The sequence below is a fragment of the Oryctolagus cuniculus genome, chromosome 13 (genome assembly GCF_051225735.1).
Source record: "Oryctolagus cuniculus isolate XC-2025 breed Fujian yellow rabbit chromosome 13, ASM5122573v1, whole genome shotgun sequence".
In the NCBI taxonomy this organism is placed as follows: Eukaryota; Metazoa; Chordata; class Mammalia; order Lagomorpha; family Leporidae; genus Oryctolagus; species Oryctolagus cuniculus.
This window is the reverse complement of record NC_142879.1, coordinates 52,799,815-52,823,396: the sequence shown is the minus strand read 5'-3', so window position 1 is coordinate 52,823,396 and position 23,582 is coordinate 52,799,815. Positions and strand designations below refer to the sequence as shown.

The window sequence follows — 23,582 nt, the reverse complement described above, 5'->3', positions numbered from 1 at the left end:
GTCAACAGGGGAGGGGACAGAGGTGGGGGTGGGTGAAGAGGAGGAGAAAAGGTCAGTACCGAAGGGACAGGTTGCACTTGGGCTAATAGAAGGTCTGGGGTCAGCAGCGCTTGGAAGAAGTGGGACAGGATCTTGAGTTCTGTGACTCAGGCGGCAAAAACCACCAAGGCCAATGAAGTGACCCAGCTACCCTCGACTTTTAAGCCTTGTATGCTCCCTAATAGGAAGAGCAGGGAGAAGAAAGCGGGCCCCGGTAGAGGCCCAAGAAAAGCCTGAGGGTCTTAGAGAAACCCTTGCCCCTAAGGCAGGCCCGGGGAGGGGCCGCGGGCGGGCGCTGGGAGGGGCCTCGGGAACATCCTCTGAGCAGGCGCCTCGGAGCACGACGGGAAAATCCTTCCTCCCTCGGACATGGCGCCCACCTGCCCGGCGGCGGCAGCAGCCGGCTCCCGCACCGCGGCTCGCGCGTCCGGGCAGAGCAACTCCAGCTTCAGTCGAGGGGTGGAAGGAGGCGGAGGGCGCGGCGGCGGCGGTGGCGGCGGCGGTGGCGGCGGCGGTGGCGCCGCCTAAGGGCCCGGGTGTTAAATCTGAGGCGGCCTGGGGGCCGGGCCGGGGCGGGCAGGGCGCAGCCGGGCGCTCGCCGGCCCCGGGTCGCCGCGGGCATGGTGTCCCAGGTGCTGCAGCTGCTTCGGCAGGGCGTGTGGGCCGCGCTCACGGGCGGCTGGTACCACGACCCTGAGCAGAGCAAGTTCACCAACAGCTGCCACCTCTACCTGTGGCTGTTCCTGCTGCTGCTGCCCCTGGCCCTGCACCTGGTGAGTGGGGGAAGTCCAGCTCCGGGGAGCTGTGGGGAGGCAGGGAAAGAGAAGGGAACCCTCACGAGGGAGCAGGTCAGGATCTCCTAAAGGGGGCGGGGGCGGGGGCGGGAGGGCTTCAGGAATTTGGGACCGAGAACGTGCAAGGAAACGGGGCGCTGTGGGGTGGGGGAGTCAATGGAAGGGCAAGGAGTAGACAGGACTCTGGGTTCACTAATTGATGCCAAGTATTTAGATGAGTCAGACTCTGCTGTCGCTGGGGAACGTTGACCCCTTCAAGTAGACGGACAGCCCTAGGCCTCGTTGTTGGTTAGTTGGGATAATGTTTGGTGTAAAATATGGTACATGATAGACAAAAAGGCAAAACGAAATGTCAGAGGCAAACCTATTTCAGTTCTTATGCATCCTTCACCCTATTCCCCTCCTGTTTTGCTTGGAGAAGGCAGGTTCCATTATCAGTTACTCACCTTGCAATTTCCAAACTGCTGGCAAAGGAGTCTATTAGGGAAATATAAAAATGGATAAATCCAACGTACTTCATGCTAAACAGAGGTTATGGTACCTACTTACCTACTTGGGACCTGAACGTTTATTAGAGTTGAATATTTGCTGAATAACTACATACATGACCTTCTTAGGTAAATTAAATATACCGAATTGAAGCAGTAGCTACTTATATTTGAAAATCTATATTGATAAAGTGCTGCATGGCTTGTTAAAGTTTGTGTGCTGAGAATCTAATTTTGATGTGTCTGCTGAAGGACTTTATTCCTAAAATGCTATTTGGACTGTCTTCCACAAGCAAAAATCTTTGATGAGTTTGCATGGTGATGATTTGTTGTCTTTTTCCTTTTTTTTTTTTTTATGGTAGTTTAACCGGAGAGTGAGAATTCTGAGTGAATTTAGGCTTCCTGAGTTAAATTTTGGGTCCACTTCTTCCTAGTTCTATGACCTTGGGGAAGGTTATTTACCTTATTTGATTTTTTTCATTTTTCTCACATGGAAGATGAGAAACATGATTGTACCATATTTATGGAGTGGTTTGGGGGAGTTAAATGAGATGGCAAAGCCATATGTCTATTTTGATCTGGGATTGGACTCAGACTTGGATTTACAGTTCTGTTCTGTTATGAAGGGTCTTCAAAAAGTTCACAGAAAATGCAAAGTATTAACAAACCATGTATGGATTTCCAAAACTTTTTTTTTCAGAAAAATTACTTTTAATTCCATTTTTTCCATGAACTTTTTGAAGTACCATGTACTTATTAGCTGTTTAGGCTGACATGGGACCTCTTTAAACCTTAGTTTTCTCCTTGTTAAAATGGATGTGGTGATGATCACTTCAAAAAAATGAAAATTTTATATGAAAAGCATTTCATACAGAACTGCATGGAGGCCCTTCCATAAATGCAAATTTCCTGTTGTGATTTTGTGCATCTTTTTCTTTTAGCCTATAGGTCCCGATGTTTCTTCTTTGGCTAGAGAGTAGCATAGCAGAGATTTGAGGAATACAGGCCTAGGTTCAAGTCCTGGCTCTGTTTGCTAGCTGTGGAAGCTTGAGTAAGCTTCAGCAAAGTTCAGCTTCCTGGTTTGTAAAGCAGGGACAAAACAGTACCTTTCCTGTGGAGTGAACTTGAGGGCAGAATGGATTCATGAATGGAAGAGCTCACAATACCTGCCACATAGCAAGTGCTTAATATGAGAGAGTTTTTGCATTTCCTTCTCTTTTAAAATCTTTTTGTCCTTCAAAGCCCAATGGGATGCCCTCCCTGTCTCGGATTCCATCTAGTTAGTCTTAATTTCTTTTCTCTTTTGCTATTATACCGTTCTATATTTAATATGAGTATTACAACACTTTTTGAAGTCCACCTTCTCTAAGTGCTTTGTACTTAGTTGTTGAAATGTGTGTATATAACCTCTACCCCTAGATCACAAGCTTTATGAGGGCATAGGTTTTGATTTTGTTGATCCATCTTTTTTTTCCTTGTTGTACCTTGCTGAGTGTCCTGCATTTAGTTAACAGTAATCTTATATCATAAACTGGTGCATCTCTCTGTTCCAACCAGCATTTGTGTTGCCTTTATCATACCCCTCTCCCATATATACATGAATATTTTCTGGTAATCAAGACAACATACACTGCACCTAAAACATCACTCTATTTTAACTTTTAATGTATGTTTCTGCAGTGTTTCCTGTATGCCTACAGATTCATTTTTATAAAACATCACTTAAGGTTTGATATATACATGTGATCAGAACCCTTAATTTCTACCTAATCATGTTTTACTAAGTACCTTGATTTATTTCTTGTATTTGGAAACAGGAAGTTGTCTTCTTTTAAAATTCTTATTTAGTGAAGGTTGGGCATTTGGCCTAGAGGTTAAGATGCTACTTAGGACTCCCACATCTAGTGTTGGAGTACTTTCATTCAATTCCTGACTCTGCTTCCAATTCTAGCTACCCACTAATGCACACCCTGGGAGGCAGCAGGTGATGGTTCAAGTTGCTGGGTCCCGGTCACCCAGGTGGGAGACCTGAATCGGATTTCTGCTTCTGGATTAGGCCTGGCCTAACCCTGGCTGTTGCAGGCATTTGGGGAGTGAACCAGTAGATGGGAGTGTGCTCTCACACTCTGACATGCATGTGCTGTCTCTCAAATAATAAGAACAAAATTAAATTTACTCTTGTGTTGGACTTTTTTGATCAAAAGATTTATACCAAAATTTTTGTATCTTTATGCCAATGTGCCTTTATCTATCATAGAATAATTATCTGTGAATACATCTATTTTTGTACTACTATTTAATACATGGATTATCTCATTTTCAAAAGTGACAGTTTATTTTTCTTATGCTGGTCTCCTGGCCTCTGAATGTGCCCTTAGATAGAAGAGTCTCCCTCCCCCATCTGAAGGTTCTATCCTCTGCTCTGGATGCTAAAATATATTCCTCGGCACTTCAGTGCTGCCTGTGATTGTTACATCTTTTTCAATTTGTTCTACTTGCAAGAATTGGATCCAAAAAAAGATAACTGCTCACTGATAGCAGAAGCTTATTAAAAATTCTGTTATTTAATGTGTCCTGGATTTTTTTGGTTTTTGCTCAATTTCAGTTTAAACATTTAATCAAGATAGTTCCACTGTTGGGAGAATACACATTTCAATTTGATGAGAACCCTGAATATATGAATATAAATTTTATGAATTTTCTAAGCCCTAGAATTTACTTAGATATGAATAGTAATGTGCAAAGTAATTATTTATTAGCATTTATAAACTATATGTTTATGAGAAATGCTAAAAAAGGGCACAGTGAGGGTCTGGCACTATGGTGCAGTGGGTTAAAGCCATGGCCTGCAGCACTGGTATCCCATATGGGTACTGGTTCGAGTCTTGGCTGCCTCACTTCTGATCCAGCTCCTTGCTGATGCGCCTGGGAAAGCAGTAGAAGATGGCCCAAGTACTTGGGCCCCTGCACCCACTTGGGAGACCTGAAGGAAGCTCCTGGCTCCTGGCCAGATTGGCTCAGCTCCGACCATTGCGGTCATTTGGGAGTAAACCAGTGGATGGATGTCTCCTCTCTCTCTCTCTCTCTCTGTAACTCTGTCTTTCAAAACAAATAAAATAAATATTTAAAAATAAAACACAGTGAAAAACATTATTCCAATCTAGATGGTTTGGAGTTTACTTGATTCATTGTCTACTTACTTATGTTTGGACAAAGATTTGTCTTCAAAGATATTTAAACTTACACTTATCGCATTTGTTATTATTTTGAGATGAAAAACTCAATGGAGAGCTTTATGAACAGGAGAACATGAGCATGATTCTGGCCTTTTGTAAGTTCTGAGAGCACCAGGTTCATGTCAGAAGACATTGTTTCTGTTTTTCTGTTGTTAATTTGAGGCCTTATACAAGTTACTTCACTTCTCCAGACCTTCATTTTTCCCATCTGTAAAATGGGTTTCATTCTATACATTTAGCAACTAAGGTCCAGAGAAGTTCAGTTACTTGCCCAAGATTATTTAGAGATAATAGATGGTAAAATTCAGAATTTTAGAGGTCCTGTTGTATCCAAAACTTAGGCCTTTCCATGAATGACACTGTGCTGGTTCACACTCTACACATGAGAGTACTTTGAACTCTGCTGACAGGTAGACACACATAAAATAGGATTGTGATATTCTTGGTGACATTTTAGTCAACTCTAGTAGAAAGGAAAAATTGAGTAGTGGAAAGATGGATGGAATCATCCTGTCCTTGAAGACCCCATGCAGGGCCACATCATCTAGGATTTTCCAGGGCTGATAATTGTTGTTAAGATGGGCACCCTTTCTCTCATGTATAGATAGAAAGCTTGGATCTTCATGGATGCAACTTTATGTTTTCTTTTCCTTTATTTTAGCTGAACATATTCTGTTTCTAGTTCTGCCTTTTGAATTTAGGCTTACAGACCTTGTTTTTTAAAAAATAACTTATTTTTTTTATTTATTTGGAAGGCAGAGAGAATAAATGAGTGAGTAAGAGAGAGATCTTCCATTCTCTGTTTCACTCCCTAAATGGTTGCAACAGCTAGGACTGGGCCAGGCCAAAGCCAGGAGCTAGGAACTCTTCCAGGTCTCCCACACGGCTTGATAGGGCTCAAGCACTTGGGCTATCATCTGCTGTCTTCCCAGGAGCATCAGCAGGAAGCTTGATTGCAGGCACCCTCTGAAAATCAGGACTGCTTTTTAATTCTATTCTAGTTTCCCATGTTCATGACTTTCTGGTAGTTAAATTTATGTCTCCCTTCCCTCTCCTGCTTCTTTTAGGGGATCTTGAGATTTCTCCTCATTAGTGACTGGTGATATTTTGCAGGGTGCTCTTTTCATATACACTGTATTTTCCCCATGTTATGTCTAAAGCTTTAACACTTTATTGATTTTAATTTTAATTGAAGCGTCCAGTTCACTGGTGTTAATTCTCTTAGGTGGAACCTAACACCAGGTGATTATCATTTTCTGTCTTTAATAATTTTTTTCTTAAATTATTACTTTTAAACACTCCCCAAGCTTATTCCCACTTTGTGCACTTCAAATCTCTTTCCTGTACTCTGGAAGAAGAAAATAAACTAGCTCTTCATGGTATTCAGATTTTTCCATTATCTTTTTCTGATAGTTTTTCTCCTTTAGCATTAACAAATTGTATTGTATTATAATTATTGGAATGGGTGATAATAACAGGCACCACTTATTAAGCACATGGGAGGCAAGTACTTTTGTAAGAACTTTGCATATGCTAAATCTTCCCACCCTCCTAATGCCCCTGTGAGGCACTATCATTCCACTTTACAGCAGATGCAACTGGCCCAGACAACTTGATTAACGGCCTTACAGATACACAGCTTGTCATGACCTAACCAGAATTAGAGCCCAAGCAGGTGGAGGTCTTACACATTCAGCCATACTGCCTCTACTGTGTAATTTCACAGCATGGACATGTATGTCTGCACACTGACGTGAAGAAATGTCAACACTGAAAGTGCCCAAAAGTATAGTGAAACTTAATTGTTTCCCCACACTTGAGAGACAACCACTGTCCACAGCATCTTGTGTATTCTTCCAGTGTTATTTTATAGACATGTGAGCAGATGTTATGTGTGGGGTCATGGGTTTAACCATAAAGCAATAAAGCAACCTCTTTGGTCTTCCATTTTCCCTTTCAATTTTCTCTCAAGAGGAGGTTTTGCATAATCCAGATAGAAATATGAGGAAGTCCCATGACTCAGGTCACAGATAATACAAGTCCTACGGTTGCTTTAAGTCTCAAAACACGGGCTTGATTCAAAGCTGCAACCGTTAGGTCATTGGCCAGACAGAAAGGGGTATGAAGCAACATGGTCTCTTTCTTGCCGCCTTTCTCCTGCACACACTGGATGATGTTTCTGACTCCCTGGGCACTGGAGACTAGGGATGTTCTTTGCTGACTGGAATGGTGCTTAGTTGACTTTGAGTACTCCAGGCATGCCACAGTTTCCCAGCTGCCTCTCTGATGTGGTACATTCACACACCTTCGAAGACTCCATTCTTGTTGTCCCACCTGTAGTTTCCTTGAGGAAGGCTGCTGAATCTCTTTCCCAGCTGCTTGCTAATTTCTTCCACTTCCAGCTTCCTTCTTTTGCAGTTTCTAGCAGCCCTTTCAGATGCTGTGTAAAGCAGACTTGTGCAGGGTCTTGGACACAGTCCATGTGAATGCTCACCTATTCCCTTGTCAACCACAGTCTCAGAGGGCAGACCACAATCAACACAGCAACTTCTCCATCCCTCTGTCAGAGCAGCCAGCCAATCTGTCTCTCTCTCCTGTCTTCTGGGGAGGAACCAGACAGCAGCCAACTCTACCTCCAGTTTAGGAAGGGGACTCATTTTCAGTCTCTTAGGGTTGCACTGACATTTTGAAATCCATGCAGTTTTTTCATAGTACACATTTTCCATGAGCTCTTTGGAGACACTCTCCCTCTCCCCACAACATCGAGAGTTTATTCTGAGACCTTCAATTCCATCTAAACCAAAGGACTCTTTTTCTTCTTCCCCTGCTCCACATTTGTATTTCACTTCACCCAAAGAGAGAACACTGGTTCACAATACCATTTGTTCAATCCCAAGATTCACACAGAACTTACAACCCCTATTACACTACTAGAGACACATCTTAAAGTTCAGGATTATTTAAAGGTTATTGTTATTTAGTATATATCCACCAGTAATATACTACCTGGGTACTGCATTCTAAAGCTACATGGATTAATTATTTTCTCATTAGGTTTCATCTTTGTGGTTTTATTATCAATTTGATATGTAGTTAGGTTCATTTGTAGCTATATAATTTATTTCTCCATCCTTATTGATTTAATTTATGTTGTAGATTTTTAAAACATTAACATTGTTCAAGAAAACATAAAAAGTTATGCTGAACTATTTTATTGGAAACTTTCTCTGACTACTGGGTAGAAAACAGATCAGAGAAAGTAAAAACAGAAGAGGGAGGTTCAGAGCCTATTTTAGTCATCTAGCCAAGAGATGGAGGTGGCAGCAAGATAGAGAAATGAGGATAAGTTTTGATAGGAGTTAGTGATAAGTTCATTTTCAGAGTGAAGGAGATAGGGTGAGGGAGGAATTGAGGGCAATGCCTGATTGTCTGCTTTAAACAAGAGGTGTGTGGGTTGCCATTGACTGAGATGAAGAAAGATGGAAGAAGACAGTCATCAGGAAGGGATGAGAAACCAAACATTGACATCTGCACATAGTAGTTTGGAGTTTCCTTTTTTATATCAAAGTGGAGATGCTGGGTAGATAGTTGAATATACATCTGGGGCGCTTTGAGAATATTCCAAGCTAAAAATAGGAAATTGATAGTCATTAATATAGAGATTTTATTTACTGCCAAGAGAATGAGTGAGATCTCTAGGTTGAGTGTGTAGAATGGGAGAAGTACCTAAGCGTTGAGCTCCAAGGAGCTCCACATGCAGAGGTAGGGCATAGAGGAAGTGTCAGCAAGGCAAGGAGGAGCCAGGGTGGCACGTGTCTTAGAAAAAGAAGGAAGACATCATTGCAACTGTGAGCAACTGCATTGTGTGCTATTGAGAAAATTAGCAAATCGTAGTAATGTTTTGTCTTTGGAGACATTGACAAGAACACTTTTAGAGGAGTGTTGGGAAGTAGAGGCCAGATTGCTGTGGTTTAAGATGCAATGGAGGTGAAGAAAGAAGATGGTTCTTTCATGCAGAAGCAGGGAAATGGCACAGCATCTGGAGAAAGGTTTGGAATCAAGGGAGGCTCAGAGAATCTGTGAGTGTGGGGCTGTGATTTGATTTCCCTCTTGGTCCCCTGTTGGATGCTTCATACATGGTGGATAAGCAAATAGCTTTTTCCATTAATGGACTCTGACTCAGTAAAGGGAAGAAAGAGTTTTGGTAGCACACAGAACAGTATGTGGTCAGGCCCATTACAGTAGGCTCACCACAATGCTGTGGCCAGACTCCAGGTCTTTAAAAATGGAATTTAAAAACAGAGACATTTTTCCTTGTATTGGTAGGCCTTGAAGTTCAAATTGGTATTGCCTCTAGGATAACCTTTGTTTCATTAATTATGTAGTGATTATGTATTGCTTTGTGGTATTTATATAATTTGTACATATTTTCCTACCATGAGAAACTTGGACTTAAGAAATAGGTCATTGGTCCAAATAAAAATCAGTTTTACCTGATTTATTGTTGATGATGAGTCTTAAATATAGAAAGGAAATATAGAGGTTTTAAACTGTGAAGGACTTTAAGAATTTTCTAATCTTTTATTCTCTGACTGGAATACTTATACTGGAGTATGTGTATGTTTCAGTTACTTCCACTAAGTCAATACCATCTCAAAAACAAACCAAAAAAAGTCAGAGAACTAATACTCATATCCCATTGGTCATCTCTGTCTTTCGTTAACTAATTTCTGCTTTCAAGACTACAGGCAGAAAAAAAAAAAAGACTACAGGCAGATACTTAATAATCAGGGAAGAAGAGAGATAACCTGCATATAAGAAATATCCCCTGAAACAAATAATTTTCCCCAGAAAGCAGTTGCTTAGATTTTTTTGATTGTATTTTCTTAATATATGTTAATGGCTCTGTCTATTCAGGCAATAAAAATTTGCTTTGTTCTTGGCTGCATCTTAAAGCATATATTTATTATTATGCTTTACTATTCCATGGTGTTGATGAATGATGGGTAGATGATGATGATAATTATAGTGATAATGAGAGACACTAGTATTGGAAGGTGCTTATTATGTACCAGATAATATATTAATTATTTCTTACTTATCTGTTTATTGTTTATAAAAATACTATTAAGAACTATTATTCCCATTTCACAGAAGAAATAGAGATTTACAAAGGCTAAATAACTTTCAAAGACTGCACAATTTTACAAGTTACGAAAAATGCGTCATGTAAAATTGCTATCATAAATAGTTGTATTTAGTTACTAATATTTTTAACTAAGTATTTACTGAATAACAAACCTGAGTGTTGAGAGTGCAATAGAGAACAAAACAGATCTGTCCCCTGTGCTCAGGACTTTATCATTTTATATGACTATTATGAATTAATACAAAGCAATGAGGAAAATATGTATATTTTAAATGTGGCATAAACAATTGTCAAACAAATTTACATAGCAAATAAATGTGTGAAAATTGTTTTACTAATAATCCAAGAATTATATATTAAAACAATACAATTTTGTGCATCTATATGGCAATAATCTAAAAGATAATTTCTAATGAGGTTTAAATAAATAGCCATTCTTAAAATTCAAAGGGGTATGCATACCAGGTGAATAACTGAAGTGCTATTTTTTTAAAGATTTTTTTTTTAAGATTTTATTTATTTGAGAGGCAGAGTTACAAGAGAGAAGAAGAGAGAGAAAGATCTCCATTCTCTGGTTCACTCCCCAAATGGCCACAATGGCCAGAGTTGGCTTGATCTGAAGATAGGAGCCAAGAACTTCTTCTGGGTCTTCCATGTGGGTACAGCTTCTACTGCTTTCCCAGGCCATAGCAGAGAGCTGGATCTGAAGAGAAGCAGCTGGGATTTGAACTATTGCCCATATAGGATACTGGAACTGCAGGCAGAAGCTTTCCCTAGTATGCCACAGTGCGGGCCCCATGAAACACTATTTTTTATAGCAGAAGACTAGAAAGGAGTGTCCGTTGCTAGGGAACTAATTGAATGGACCATAGTATAGCTAATTTGGAGTATTATGAGCTTTCAAAAAATGAATGATAAAAGAGATGGCTGTAGAACGATCTCTAGGTAATACTTTCAACCGAAACAAACAAAAAAGTCAGAAGTTATGTGTTGACTAAAAAGAGGGAAGGAGAAGTGAAGTATACATGCAGTTGCTTATGTTTTTAAAAAATACGCAGAGAAAAGATAAATTTAAAAAATTATTTTAAAAAGTAGTTACAAAAGGAAAGAATGAATGGAGGGAAGTAGTAGGATTGGACATGGGTGATGAACCTTGCTTGATATTTTGGTGATATGCCCAAACCAAATCTATTTCAAATGGTTTTAACTAAAGAGTTTCTCAGCATAATGATATAACCTAAAAACAGAAGAACCATTAAGACGTCTTAAATTGCATTCAGTAATCATTTTGTTATAAGATTTTATAAATATTTTGAAATTATTATATATGTACTGAAAGGTAAAGAAGATAAAAAAAATCTTTAGCAAGCAATTTTAACAATAAAACAAAATGTACAATGCAAGACCTTATGTGGAACTAAGTTTTAAAGTTTTAAAGTTAGAAATCATGATTTTTCTTTCTAAAAATGCATTTGAGTATTTTTGGTTCTGTATTTTGAAAAAAACTAGAAGCAATGATAATGAGAGTGGACAGATCTAGAACTTAGATTATAACCTCTAAATGCCATTTTTTTGTCTAAAAGGAACTAGGGCCTTGCTCTAGTTTTAACATGATTTGGCTCCCTAACCCATGTATCTGGTTAAGTCCCAAAGTTGAAGGTTGGTAGTCCTGAGAGGAAAGAGGCGTGGTCTAATAATGATATTGTCTAGGAGGCAGGACTGCTAGGAGAGCCTTAGGTCACTGGGGATGTATCCTCAGAGAGTAATTCTTGTGAGAGGGCTAGTAGGAGTCCTTATATAAGCCTGAGTCAGGCCCAGCCATTCTCCCTTTGCTTCCTGGCCCTCTGTGTGATTATTCTACTACATTCTTTCTACTTTCCACTGCCTCCTCAGATGCTGGACCCATGCAACTGCCTAATCTTGGACTATGAACTTCCAAAATCATGAGCTGTAATAAATCTTTTTTTCAAAAGTACCCTATGCCAGGTTATTTAGTGATAGTGATAAGTACCTACCACAGGCTCTTTGAGAAATGGCTCATTTCATATCTGGGCCAGAAAAATGTAGAAGAGGAGTCTAAAATTAGAGAAGTTAGTGAATAACACTATTGCCATATTAAGGGGAAAGATGTGGCCAAATATGCTTCAGTTTCAGCCCTCATGAAGTCATAATATAATGGTGTGCATTTAGGAGTGAGTTGCATCCTATGGGGTGAGAGGAGAAATTAATGTTGTAATTTTCATCTCTGTCAGCTTGAGTAGCTGGACTGTTAGCAGTGAGATTTGCTCCCAGGCCTACAACTGGTTGTGGTGGGCACCTGAATGGGACTGAGTGGATAGCATCAGTGTCTTCAGCTGGGAAGTACTAAAGAAGCCAGGCTAATGCCATGGAAGAGATACACAATCTGATTCATGTCTCTTGCTTGTCAAATAACCTTGACTTCCTAGAAATCTCTACCCCCCCCCCCCCAAATAGTAGCCTCTCTCCCCTATTCCCACTACCAAGCACAGTTCTTAAGACCTTCTTCACTCTATGAGATTAACGACCTGACCCTGCTTGCAATCATGGCGGTAAACTGGCACTTAAGGTACTGGTCCCACTCACATGATGTCTCATTGCTGCAGGATCCCCCCTCTCCTCTGCACATCTGAGATTTGCTGTCTTAAGAGGACCTGGTTAGTAGCCCTGACACCATGGCATGAATCAGCTTCTTCTCTCTAGACTTTCCCTCTTCTTGGTTTTCTCAGCTCTTGAGAGAGTACAGTTCTCCATTGTCACTGTTTCTGCAACCTTGAAAATGGGTTTGTGGGAGATCAGGGTCAAACATGCTGCTGAAGACTAGAAAGGGCCCTGTGCTATGTGTCAGGGACTGTAGGTCACACAAAGGTAGACACAGCGCTTGCATTCAAGTAGTTTGTAATTACTTGATTATAGAGTCCATAAAAGTCTAACAATCATCTATGAGTAGTGCAGATTCAGTCTATTTGGAAAACTCATAGTATTCATTGAAACCTTTATTTTATGAAAAGATTCTTTATTTTGAAAAGTAGAGCTATAAAATGAGGGAGAGAGAAAAGAAGGGAGGAGAAGGAAGATGACAGAGAGAGAGAGAGAGAGTGATTTTCCATCTGCTGATTCATTCCTCAAAATGGCCACAATGGCCAGGTCTGGGATAGGAAAAAACTGGGAGCCAGAAACTCCATCCTAGTCTCCCATGTTGGTGGCAGGGACCCAAGTACTTGAGCTGTCTTCTGCTGTTTTCCCAGGTGCATTAGCAGGGAGCTGGGTTAGCAGTGCAGTAGCCAGTACTCAAAGTGGTACTCTGATACGGATGTTAGCATTGTAAGTGCTAACATTGCTGTACCAAAACACTGGCCACACTTGCTAAAGCTTTTACTAATTAATTGATCAGTAAAGAATGATTAGTATAACCTATGATTTTGAAAAGAAAGATGAATCCAGGCTTTCCTCATTGCTCATTCACTGCTCCTTCATATTCTTTGCTTGCCCCCTTTCTCTAAATGGAAACTTCTCTTCAAATTTGTCTCTGGGTTTCATCATCGCCTTTCTTCCTTCAGGAGTCAGATTGCTATTCTGGCTTGACCTGTTGCCAGATGTGGTCGTGGTAAGTGCCCTCATCCAGATCCCTGCTCCATATCTTTGCTATCTAATTCCTACACCATGGAACCCTTAGTAACAATCCCAAGAAGTTATGGGGGTGGGGGTGGGGAAGCCATTGTAATCCATAAGCTGTACTTTGGAAATTTATATTTGTTAAATAAAAGTTAAAAAAAAATCCCATTCTTGGTGGTCTTTTCCACTTCCTGTGATTGGATTGCCTTGATGCTCATGTAGGGCAGTTCTCCTGAGTGAATCCTTCTGTTGTGTGGACTCTATATTGGTTACACAACATTTTATGCCCATTAATCTTATCTCTATTTAGATAGTGTACTTGCTGAAGCCATGTTGGTTTGGAGTCCTGCCCTTGGTGGAAGACAGCTAAGTTCACTCCTGTTATGCAATTCACAAAGAGCCTTGGAGACCCACTGGGCCTTGAACATGAAGTTTGGCACTGATATAAGAAGTACAAGAGAGAGGTTGGTGCTTGCACAGGGCAGTGGTGTGATTACAGTGGTGTTTGGGAGGCACTATCCTGAAAACTGGAGAGTGGAGATGGGGAGATTAACTAGCAGGTCGCCACTGGCCTCCTAGAAAGAAGTAAAGGAACACAGGGGCCCAGCAAACATTGCATCTGATTTGCCCCACCCTTCCAGCCTCACTGTACTTTTCTCCTCCCCTCTCTTTCACTGGGGTGGTCAGCTGCAGAGGCCTTTTTAACTGTCACTCTGCTTTGTATCCTTTGCACACATTCTGTTGCCACTGCCTAGAATCTCCTCACTCCATGTTCCAAATTAACTCCAGTTCATTCTTTAGTGGTTAGGTTCAACACCAATTCCTTAGATTATTCTTTGACATTCCAGTCTAGGTTAAGTACCCTCATTGGAAAAAAAATCAATTAATTTTTCAATTCATTGTAATTAGTCTGTGCTATAATGGAAGCTGTTTGCAGACAGATATTTGCCTGATGGTTCACAGCTCTCTCCCCAATGCCATTCATAGTGCCTGTTTCAGAATATGTGTTTAATAAGCATTTGCTGAATACCTGGAACACTAAATAAATATGTACTTAATCATCTTTATGACTCACCTGAAAATCTGTGACTTTTGCTTGCAGTTTCTCTGGACTTCAAATACTGATTAAATGACTAAAATTTGAAGTTGAGAGATTATTCTATTTATTTATTTATTTATTTATTTATTTTTTGACAGGCAGAGTGGACAGTGAGAGAGAGAGACAGAGAGAAAGGTGTTCCTTTGCCGTTGGTTCGCCCTCCAATGGCCGCCGCGGCCGGCGCGCTGCGGCTAGCGCACCGCGCTGATCCGATGGCAGGAGCCAGGAGCCAGGTGCTTTTCCTGGTCTCCCATGGGGTGCAGGGCCCAAGCACCTGGGCCATCCTCCACTGCACTCCCTGGCCACAGCAGAGAGCTGGCCTGGAAGAGGGGCAACAGGGACAGAATCCGGCGTCCCAACCGGGACTAGAACCCGGTGTGCCGGCGCCGCTAGGAGGAGGATTAGCCTAGTGAGCCGCGGCGCCGGCCGAGAGATTATTCTAGAAGGAGAATCAGTGGAAAATCTGGTGAACTGTTATTTCTTGTTTTATATTTTCCATAATCAGAGAAATTACTTTTTAAAGAATTGAGATGAAATATGTATATATAAATTTACCATATTAACATTTTAATAAATTTTTATTTATTTGAAAGGTAGAGTAACACAGAGAGGGAGACAGACAGACACACACACACACAAACTCCATCTGAGTTTTCCATGTAAATACAGGGGCCCAAGCATTTGGACTGTCTTCTACCGCTTTCTCAGGTGCATTAGCAGGGAGCTAAACAGAAATGGAGCAGTTAGGTCTTGAACCAGCACTCATATGGGATACTAGTATAGGCAATGCTTAAACCTTCTGTTTTACAGTGCTGTGCCCCCACCAGTATTAACTGTTTTTAAGTGTACAGTTAAGTAAATTCACACTGTTGTGCAAACAAAACCACCATCCATTGTCAGAACATTTTCATTTTCCTGAACTGAAGTTCTGTGCCCATTAAACAATAGCTCCCCATTTCTGTCTCTTTTTCAGCCCCTGGAAACCACTGTTCTACTTTCGATATATATGATTTTGACTACTCTAAATGCTGTATATAATGTAATCATGCAGTGTTTTTCCTTTTTTGAATTGCACCATTTCACTTAGCACAGTGCCCTCCAGGTTCATCCATGTTGTAGCAGGTGTCAGCATTTCCTTCCTTTTCAAAGCTGAGTGATCTTCCATTGCATGTATGTAGCACATTTTATTCATCCATTTATCTTTTATGGACATTTGAGTTGTTTCTATTCCTTGGCTATTGTGAATAGGGCACATAAATATCTCTGAGACCATGCTTCCACTTCTTTTGAGAATTTCTTGTTCAAATGGTAAATCCATGTTTAAATCTTTAGGGGGCTGCCACAGTTTTTTGCTTAAACAATTTCTTTTTAAGATAAAAAAATACAACAACTTACATATGTTGGCTCCTTTCAAGTAGTCACCTTGCAAGGTTATTCAGCTATTTCAACAGTTGTGCTATTAAAACTAAAGCTATCAAAGCTTTCTTTTAGAAACAGTTTTTGAGTTTCTAATACTGGCATAAGAGAGCAGAGGCAGTATTTTTTTTTTTTTTTTTTTGACAGGCAGAGTTAGACAGTGAGAGAGGGAGACAGAGAGAAAGGTCTTCCTTCCATTGGTTCACCCCCGAAATGGCTGCTAGGGCCGGCGTGCTGCACCGATCCAAAGCCAGGAGCCAGGTGCCTCCTCCTGGTCTCCCATGCAGGTGCAGAGCCCAAGCACCTGGGCCATCCTCCACTGCCTTCCCCGGGCCACAGCAGAGACCTTGACTGGAAGAGGAGCAACAGGGACAGAACCGGCGCCCCAACCGGACTAGAACCTGGAGTGCCGGTGCTGCAGGCGGAGGATTAGCCTAGTGAACCACAGCGCCAGCCAGAGGCAGTGGTTTTTTTAAAAAAAGATTTATTTTATTTAAAAGACAGAGTGAGTGACAGAGGGGGGAAAGGGAGTGGGGGATAGAAAGCAAGAGAGCAAGCAAGTGAACTTCCATTTGCTAACTCACTTCCCTAATGGCCACAACAGCTGGGACTGGACCAGGCTAAAACCAGGAGGCTGGAACTCTATTCAGGTCTCCCACATGGGTGGCAAGGTCCCAGATATTTGGGCCATCTTCCACTGCCTTCCCAGGTTCATTAGCAAGGAGTTGGATCAGAAATAGAGCAACCAGTACTTGAACCAGTGCTCCGATATGAGATGGATACCAGTGTTGCAGGCTGCAGCTTATTCCACTGTGTCACAGAGCTAGTTCCAAGCTTTTTTATAGATTAAGAAATAATTTTTATTTATTTGCCTGAGAGGCAGAGAAACAGACAAAGAGAAATAGCAAGCTTCAGCAAGTGAATGAAAGAGAGACAGAAACAGAGACACAGAGCTCTCATCTGATGGCTCAGTCTTCTAATGCCCAGAACAGTGGGGACTAGAAACTCAATTCAGATCTCCCATGTGGATGCCAGGGACCCAAGCACTTGAACCAACACCTGCTACCTCCCAGAGTATTATTAACTGGAATTTTGAACCAAACCTGGACTCAAACCCAAATATTCTGGTATGTGAAGCTGATGTTCCAATCAGTGTTTTGTTTTTTGAAGCAATTTTGGAGAACAATCACAGTTTATGTTGCATAATGAGCATTCATATGAATGCTTTCCTTAAACATTGTCACAATTCTATGAAGTAGGCTGCCCCTCCCTTGTCTTCTCGTTGCTGGCCCCACTTCTCTCTCCATCTGTCCATATATAATGATGAGCTTATAAAATCTAAGCACCGACAGTTTGCTTCCATGCTTATGCAGCCTTCTGTGCTCTTCAACATGAAGATCAGACTCCTAATCTTAGTATATAAAATCTTTGTGTGTCTTACCACTAGCTTCCTACTTCAAATATCCCAAGTCTATTACTCCAAAGTATGTATTTGCTCTTCCTAGGAGGTCCTGTGCTTTGCAGATGCTCTTCCATCCATGTGGCTTTTCTGGTGTCTTCATAGTTTTTACTTCTCTGGAATGTTTTCCTTGGCCCAGTACCTCCGTCCCACAAACCAAATTAAACACACTTCTATTTACTTGAATTATAACACCTTCATTAATTTACTTTGAAATTGTCTGCTCTTCTATATCTCTTTCATGAAAAAAAATTTTTTTTTTTGGGACAGGCAGAGTGGACAGTGAGAGAGAGAGACAGAGAGAAAGGTCTTCCTTTGCCGTTGGTTCACCCTCCAATGGCCGCCGTGGCTGGCGCACCGCGCTGACCCGATGGCAGGAGCCAGGTGCTTCTCCTGGTCTCCCATGGGGTGCAGGGCACAAGTACTTGGGCCATCCTCCACTGCACTCCCTGGCCACAGCAGAGAGCTGGCCTGGAAGAGGGGCAACTGGAACAGAATCCGGCACCCTGACTGGGACTAGAACTCAGTGTGCGGGCGCCACAAGGCGGAGGATTAGCCTAGTGAGCCGCGGCGCCAGCCTCATGAATTTGAAATTGTAGATATAGGGACTTTTTTTATGGTTATGTGTAGGCTTGGATCAAAGTAATGACTTTTATACATTGGTCAGCTAAGCCTTTGTTTTCAATTGCAAAGTGGGGTATATTGATTCTGAACCACTCTCTGGAGACATTTGTCAATGTCTGGAGATATTTTTGATTGTCACAGCTGGAGAGATGGCTATGGCACCTAGTGTTAGAGGTAAGGGATGTTATTGAACCTCTTGTAGTGCACAGGACAGCTTCCAACAACAAGCTATCCAACCTATGATGCCAGTAGAGCCAAATTGAGAAACCCTGAGCTAAAGAAGAAAGTGACCATTATGTAATACTAATGGGCAAGGTCCATGAATGTCATGACCTCTGCTGCAGCAGGATGCCTTCTACCTATGTTTATTATATTTAAGTCAGCACAATGGATGCACATTGGGAATGATAACCTCCATGACCATTGGCAAGTTTTTGTTTGGAACATTTTTGGACTTATCTCAGTAAATTTTATCAAAAAAGCACTTAAATTAAATGTCATAATAAAATAGTGGAGGACTGAGATTCTAAACATCTTATACAATGAGAAGTTACTGTGCCCAAAATGTGAATATTATTTTTTATTCAACTGAGGAACACTGAATGTGGGCAGATATTTAGGACAGTGGTTCAGATACTGCCTGGGACACATTCATACCATCTCAGAATGCCTGGGATTGAGTCCAGGCTCTGCTTCTGATTCCAAATTCCTCTGCTATGTACCCAGAAAGCAGCAGTGGTGGCTCAAGTACTTGGTTCCCTCCCTACCCTTAGGAGACCTGGATTGTGGTCTGGCCTTCTGGCTTTTGCCTGGCCCAGCTCCAACTATTGTGAGCATTCAGAGAGTGAACTAGCAGATGGAAGATCTTTGTCTGTCTGTGTTTGTCTGTCTCTACCTCTAGTCTCTCTGACTTTGAAATAAATAATAAATATATAAAAAATTTAAAAACAAAAACACTGAAGGGAAGGAGCAGAAACCTACTGGACAGTCCTTGGCAGATGGGACACTTAAAAAGGCACTTGGTGGCAATGAACTCACTCAGATATTCCAGTAGTAAGTAAGTGGATTTACCAAATCTGGAAGTGAAAAATAAGTTAATGTTTTGATTTATATACTACATATATAATATATGCCTTATATTAGATGTAAAATATAGCCTTGCTCAGGTATAGCTTATATTTTGTTAACCTTCAAATTATTTTTTTTTAAGATTGACTTATTTATTTGAAAGTCAGAGAGAGAGGGAGAGACACAGAGAGATTCTTTCATCTGCTGGTTCACTCCCTAACTGGCTGAATGGCCAGGGCTGGGCCAGACCAAGAGTCAGGAGCTTTATCCAGGTCTCCCACGTGGGTGGCAGGGGCCAACACTTTGGCCACCTTCCACTGCTTTTCCAGGCCATTAACAGAGAGCTGGATCAGAAATGGAACATCCAGGACATGAACTGGTACCCAAATGGGATGCCAGTATCACAGGTGGTGACTTTACCCACTATGCCACAATATCAGCCCCAAACCTTAAAATTATTTAATTCTTATTTTTAATTATAAATGATGCATTTATTTCTATTAGGAAACACATGACATGGTTTTCCAATCTCAGCATCAGTACAGATTTATGGTTGAGTTTGTCTTTGCCTCAAGGTTGACATTACTTTGTCTTTAATAAGCTTATTGATTGATTTGTTCTGTTTATCTCAATATATATTAAAATGTAAACAAAATGTTAATTCTTACAATGACCATTTAAAATAAACATGAGTCTACTAAATCATGGAGGATTCCAAGATGGCAGAATAGGGAGGGAAATTACTGCTCTAGTCTAGATAGTTAAAATAGAAGTGGAGAGAGTACACACTCAGGGAAGAGTTAGGGAGAAAGCTGCAGAGGAAACTCCATGCAAATTAGAGGGATACCGTGGTTCTACATGGAGGGTGTGGATGTGTACAACTCAGGACCCCAGCAGCCAAAAGCCTCAGCACCAGGTTTGGAGAATGAGGAGAGTTCAGACTGCAGCAGCCCAAACCACTGGTGATAAAGCTACAGGAAGAGCCTGGTGTGAGTCTGACTTGGAGCCACAGTGTACCTGTCAAATAGAGGGGAAAAAGGGGGGGACACATTTTTTTCTCTTCCTGACCACCTGGCACCAGTGTCCTATAACTAGCCGAAGTGGGGTGGGTGTCATTTTGGACACACATAACTGTGCCAGCTTGTCTCTATGGGCCCAGAAACCAGCAGAGAAGAGACAGTCTGGCTGGGAGAATTGACAGGGAGCTGGGTGTCTGACTGTGGGAGCCTTGTATGCTGTGACTGTGAAAACACTGGCTGTGTGGGAGGGTGCAGGGTGTGGTTGGGTCTTTGGGCAGTTACTATGGGTGGCTCCATGTGCTCAGGGCTCCCTGTTTCCCTGATGACGGTCATTGCTGTGGATCTGTGCTCACATTGAGGACTGCACTGATACTTTGTGTGGTTCTTGTGGCAGTGTGGATAAATATTGTACCCACTGGGGCTAGCGCCTGGCATTGGTCTCCTTGGAGGAGATGAGGTGAATATGAGAGTACACCAACAGAGCTAATCAAACCTTACCTCTGATTAAAAAAAAAAGAGAGAGATTTTACACACCCAATGTGGGTGTCACCTTGGACACTCCCCTCAAACTGAAACACTGAACAGAGCTCCCTGACCACACCCAGCACACACCTCTGGGTATTCACTGAAAGAGCAGACACTTTACTAAGCTGCAGAGGCATAGTCCAAAGATAAAAACCATCATGGGGGAAAAAAAAAAAAAAAACTAGTATTTCCACAAATGTTTAAAAATAAGCACAGCAATTTCAGAAACAAGAATAAGGAAGACAACATGACGCCCCCAGGGGAACACAACACTTCAATACTAGAATGTGAAGATGAAGAGACTGAAGAAATGCCAGAAATGGAACTCAAAAAATTGATCATAGGATTACTTAAAAGTAATCAGAAGCAAATTCATGAACTAAAGAAATCCATACATAACATGAAGGAAAATTTCTCCCATGAAATTGAGATCCTAAAGAGAAATCAAAATGAAATATCAGAAATGATGAATTCAATAGATCAAATAAAAAATGTGGTGAAAAGCCTTAACAACAGACTGGTAAGGCAGAAAAAGAGAATATCCAAGTTAAAAGACAAACCTCTGGGAATTTTACAGTCAGATCAATAAAAGAAGATATTAGGAAGCTAAAAACAATGTTGGAGGTTTATGTTGGAGATTTAGAAATTAGGAAGCTAAAAATAATGTTGGATAATATCAAACAAACCAACATATGGGTTTTAGGAGTTCCAGAAGGCATGGAAAGAGAGAATGGATTAGAAGTGAAATAATTACAAAAAACTTCCCTAATTTGGAGAAAGAAAGGGATGTCCAAGTGCAAAAGGCATATAGAACTCCTGATAGACATGAACAGAAAAGATCTTCACCATGACACATTGTAGTCAAACTCGCCATAGTAAAACATAAAGAAAAAGATTCTAAAATGTGCACAAGAGAAATACCATATTACTTTCAAAGGATCTCCAATTAGACACACAACTGACTTCACATCAGAAACGTTATAGGTTTGGAGAGAATGGCGAGATATGTTCAAAAAGGAAACTGTCAACCCAGAATATTGTACCCTGCAAAGCTCTCCTTTATGAAGGAAGGTGAAATAAAGACCTTCCATAACAATAGAAATTTAAAGAATTTGTCATCACTAATCCAACCTTACAAAAGATGCTTAAGGATGTACCAAACACAGAAACATGATCACCACTATGAAAGAAGGTCAAGATGGAAAATCTCCCAAAAAGTAATCAATAGGAATATTTATGGAAAAATGGCAGGGTGAAGTCATTACTTATCAGTAGTCATCTTGAATTTAAATGGCCTCCACTCTCCAGTTAAAAGATACAGACTGGCAGAATGGATTAAAAAACAAGACCCATCTGTTTACTGCCTAGACGAAACACATCTCACCAACCAAGATTCACAGACTGAAGGTGAAACAATGGAAAAGATATTCGGTGCTAACAGAAACCAAAAAAGAGCTGGTGCATCCATCCTAATATCAGACAAAATAGACTTTAACACAAAAACTGTTAAAAGAGATAAGGAAGGGCACCATGTAATGATTAATGGATTAATACAACAGGAAGACATGACTCTAATAAATTTATATGCACCAATACAGGGCACCTGGTTATTTAAAAGAAATTTTAATGGATCTAAAGGTAGAGACAGACTTCAATACATTAGTAATGGGGGTCTTCAATACTCCATTTTCAGCAATGGACAGATCAACCAGACAGAAAATCAGCAAGGAAACAACAGAGTTAATCGACACTATAGACCAAATGGACCTGACAGATATCTATGGAACTTTTCTTCCTACAGTTGCAGAATGCACATTTTTCTCATCAGTGCATGGAACTTTCTGTAGTATTGACCATATGTTAGGCCATAAAGAAAACCTCAGCAAATTCAAAAAAATCAAAATCATAGCATGCATCTTCCTTGATCACAATGGAATGAATCTGGAAAGTAGCAACTCAGGAAACTAGAACATATACAAACACATGGAGACTGAACAGCTTGCTCCTGAATGTGAACAGTCAGTCATAGAAACAATCAAAAAGAGAAATCAGGAGATTTCTGGAAATGAATGAAGATGACAATACAACATATCAAAACTTATGGGATACAGCAAAAGCAGTGTTAAGAGGAAAGCTTATAGCAGTTGGTGCCTACATCCAGAGATTGGAAAGGCACCAAATAAATGAGCTATCAGTGCATCTCAGGGACCTAGAAAAACAGCAGCAAACCAAACCCATAAGTAGTAGGAGAAAAGAAATAATTAAAATTAGAGAAGAAATAAACAAAATTGAAATAAAAATAAAAGCTCATTGAAATGAAAAAATCAAAGCTTATTGGAAAAAATAAACAAAATTGAGACACCATTTGCCTAACTAATAAAAAAAAAAGAGACCCAAATCAATAATGTAGAGATGAAAAAGGAAATGTTAACAACAGACACCATAGAAATAAAAAGAATCATCAGAAATTACTACAAAGGGCTGTATGTCAACAAACAAGGAAACCTAGAAGACATTGTTAGATTCCTGGACACATACAGCCTACCTAGATTGAGCCAAGAAGATACAGAAAGCTTAAACAGACCAATAACAAGATGGAAATTGAATCAGTAATAAAGACTCTCTCAAGAAAGAAGAATCCAGGGCTGGATGGTTTCACTGCTGAATTCAACAGACATTTAATGAAGAACTAACTCTAATTCTTCTCAAGCTATTCGAATCAATTGAAAGAGAGGAATCCTCCCAAACTCTTTCTATGAAGACAGCATCACCCAAATTCCTAAACCTGAAAAAGACACAGCAGAGAAAGGGAACTGCAGACCAATTTCCCTGATGAACTTAGATGCAAAAATCCTTAACAAAATTCTGGCCAATCAAATCCAACAACACACAAAAAGGTCATTCACCTGGAGTAAGTGAAATTTATCCCTGGGATGCAGGATTTGTTCAACATTTACGAATCAATCAATGTGATATATCACATTGACAAATGAAGAAAAAAACCATATGGTTATTTCAATAGATGTAGAGAAA

The 23,582-nt window shown here is 40.6% G+C and overlaps 1 protein-coding gene across 3 annotated transcripts in view; it reads left to right on the top strand.

Annotated features, from left to right (window-relative positions):
* The first annotated feature begins 380 nt into the window (after positions 1-380).
* Positions 381-23,582, top strand: part of PCNX2 (pecanex 2) — a 324,088-nt gene continuing 300,886 nt past the window's right edge. For 2 of the 3 annotated variants that reach the window (XM_008268254.4, XM_089312277.1), the window contains exon 1: positions 509-812. In XM_008268254.4, coding sequence (XP_008266476.2) covers positions 660-812 — 153 coding nt within the window. In that variant the 5' untranslated portion in view covers positions 509-659. Of the gene's footprint in view, positions 813-23,582 lie in introns of all 3 variants that reach the window. The other variant, XM_051821460.3, reaches the window with a different exon arrangement.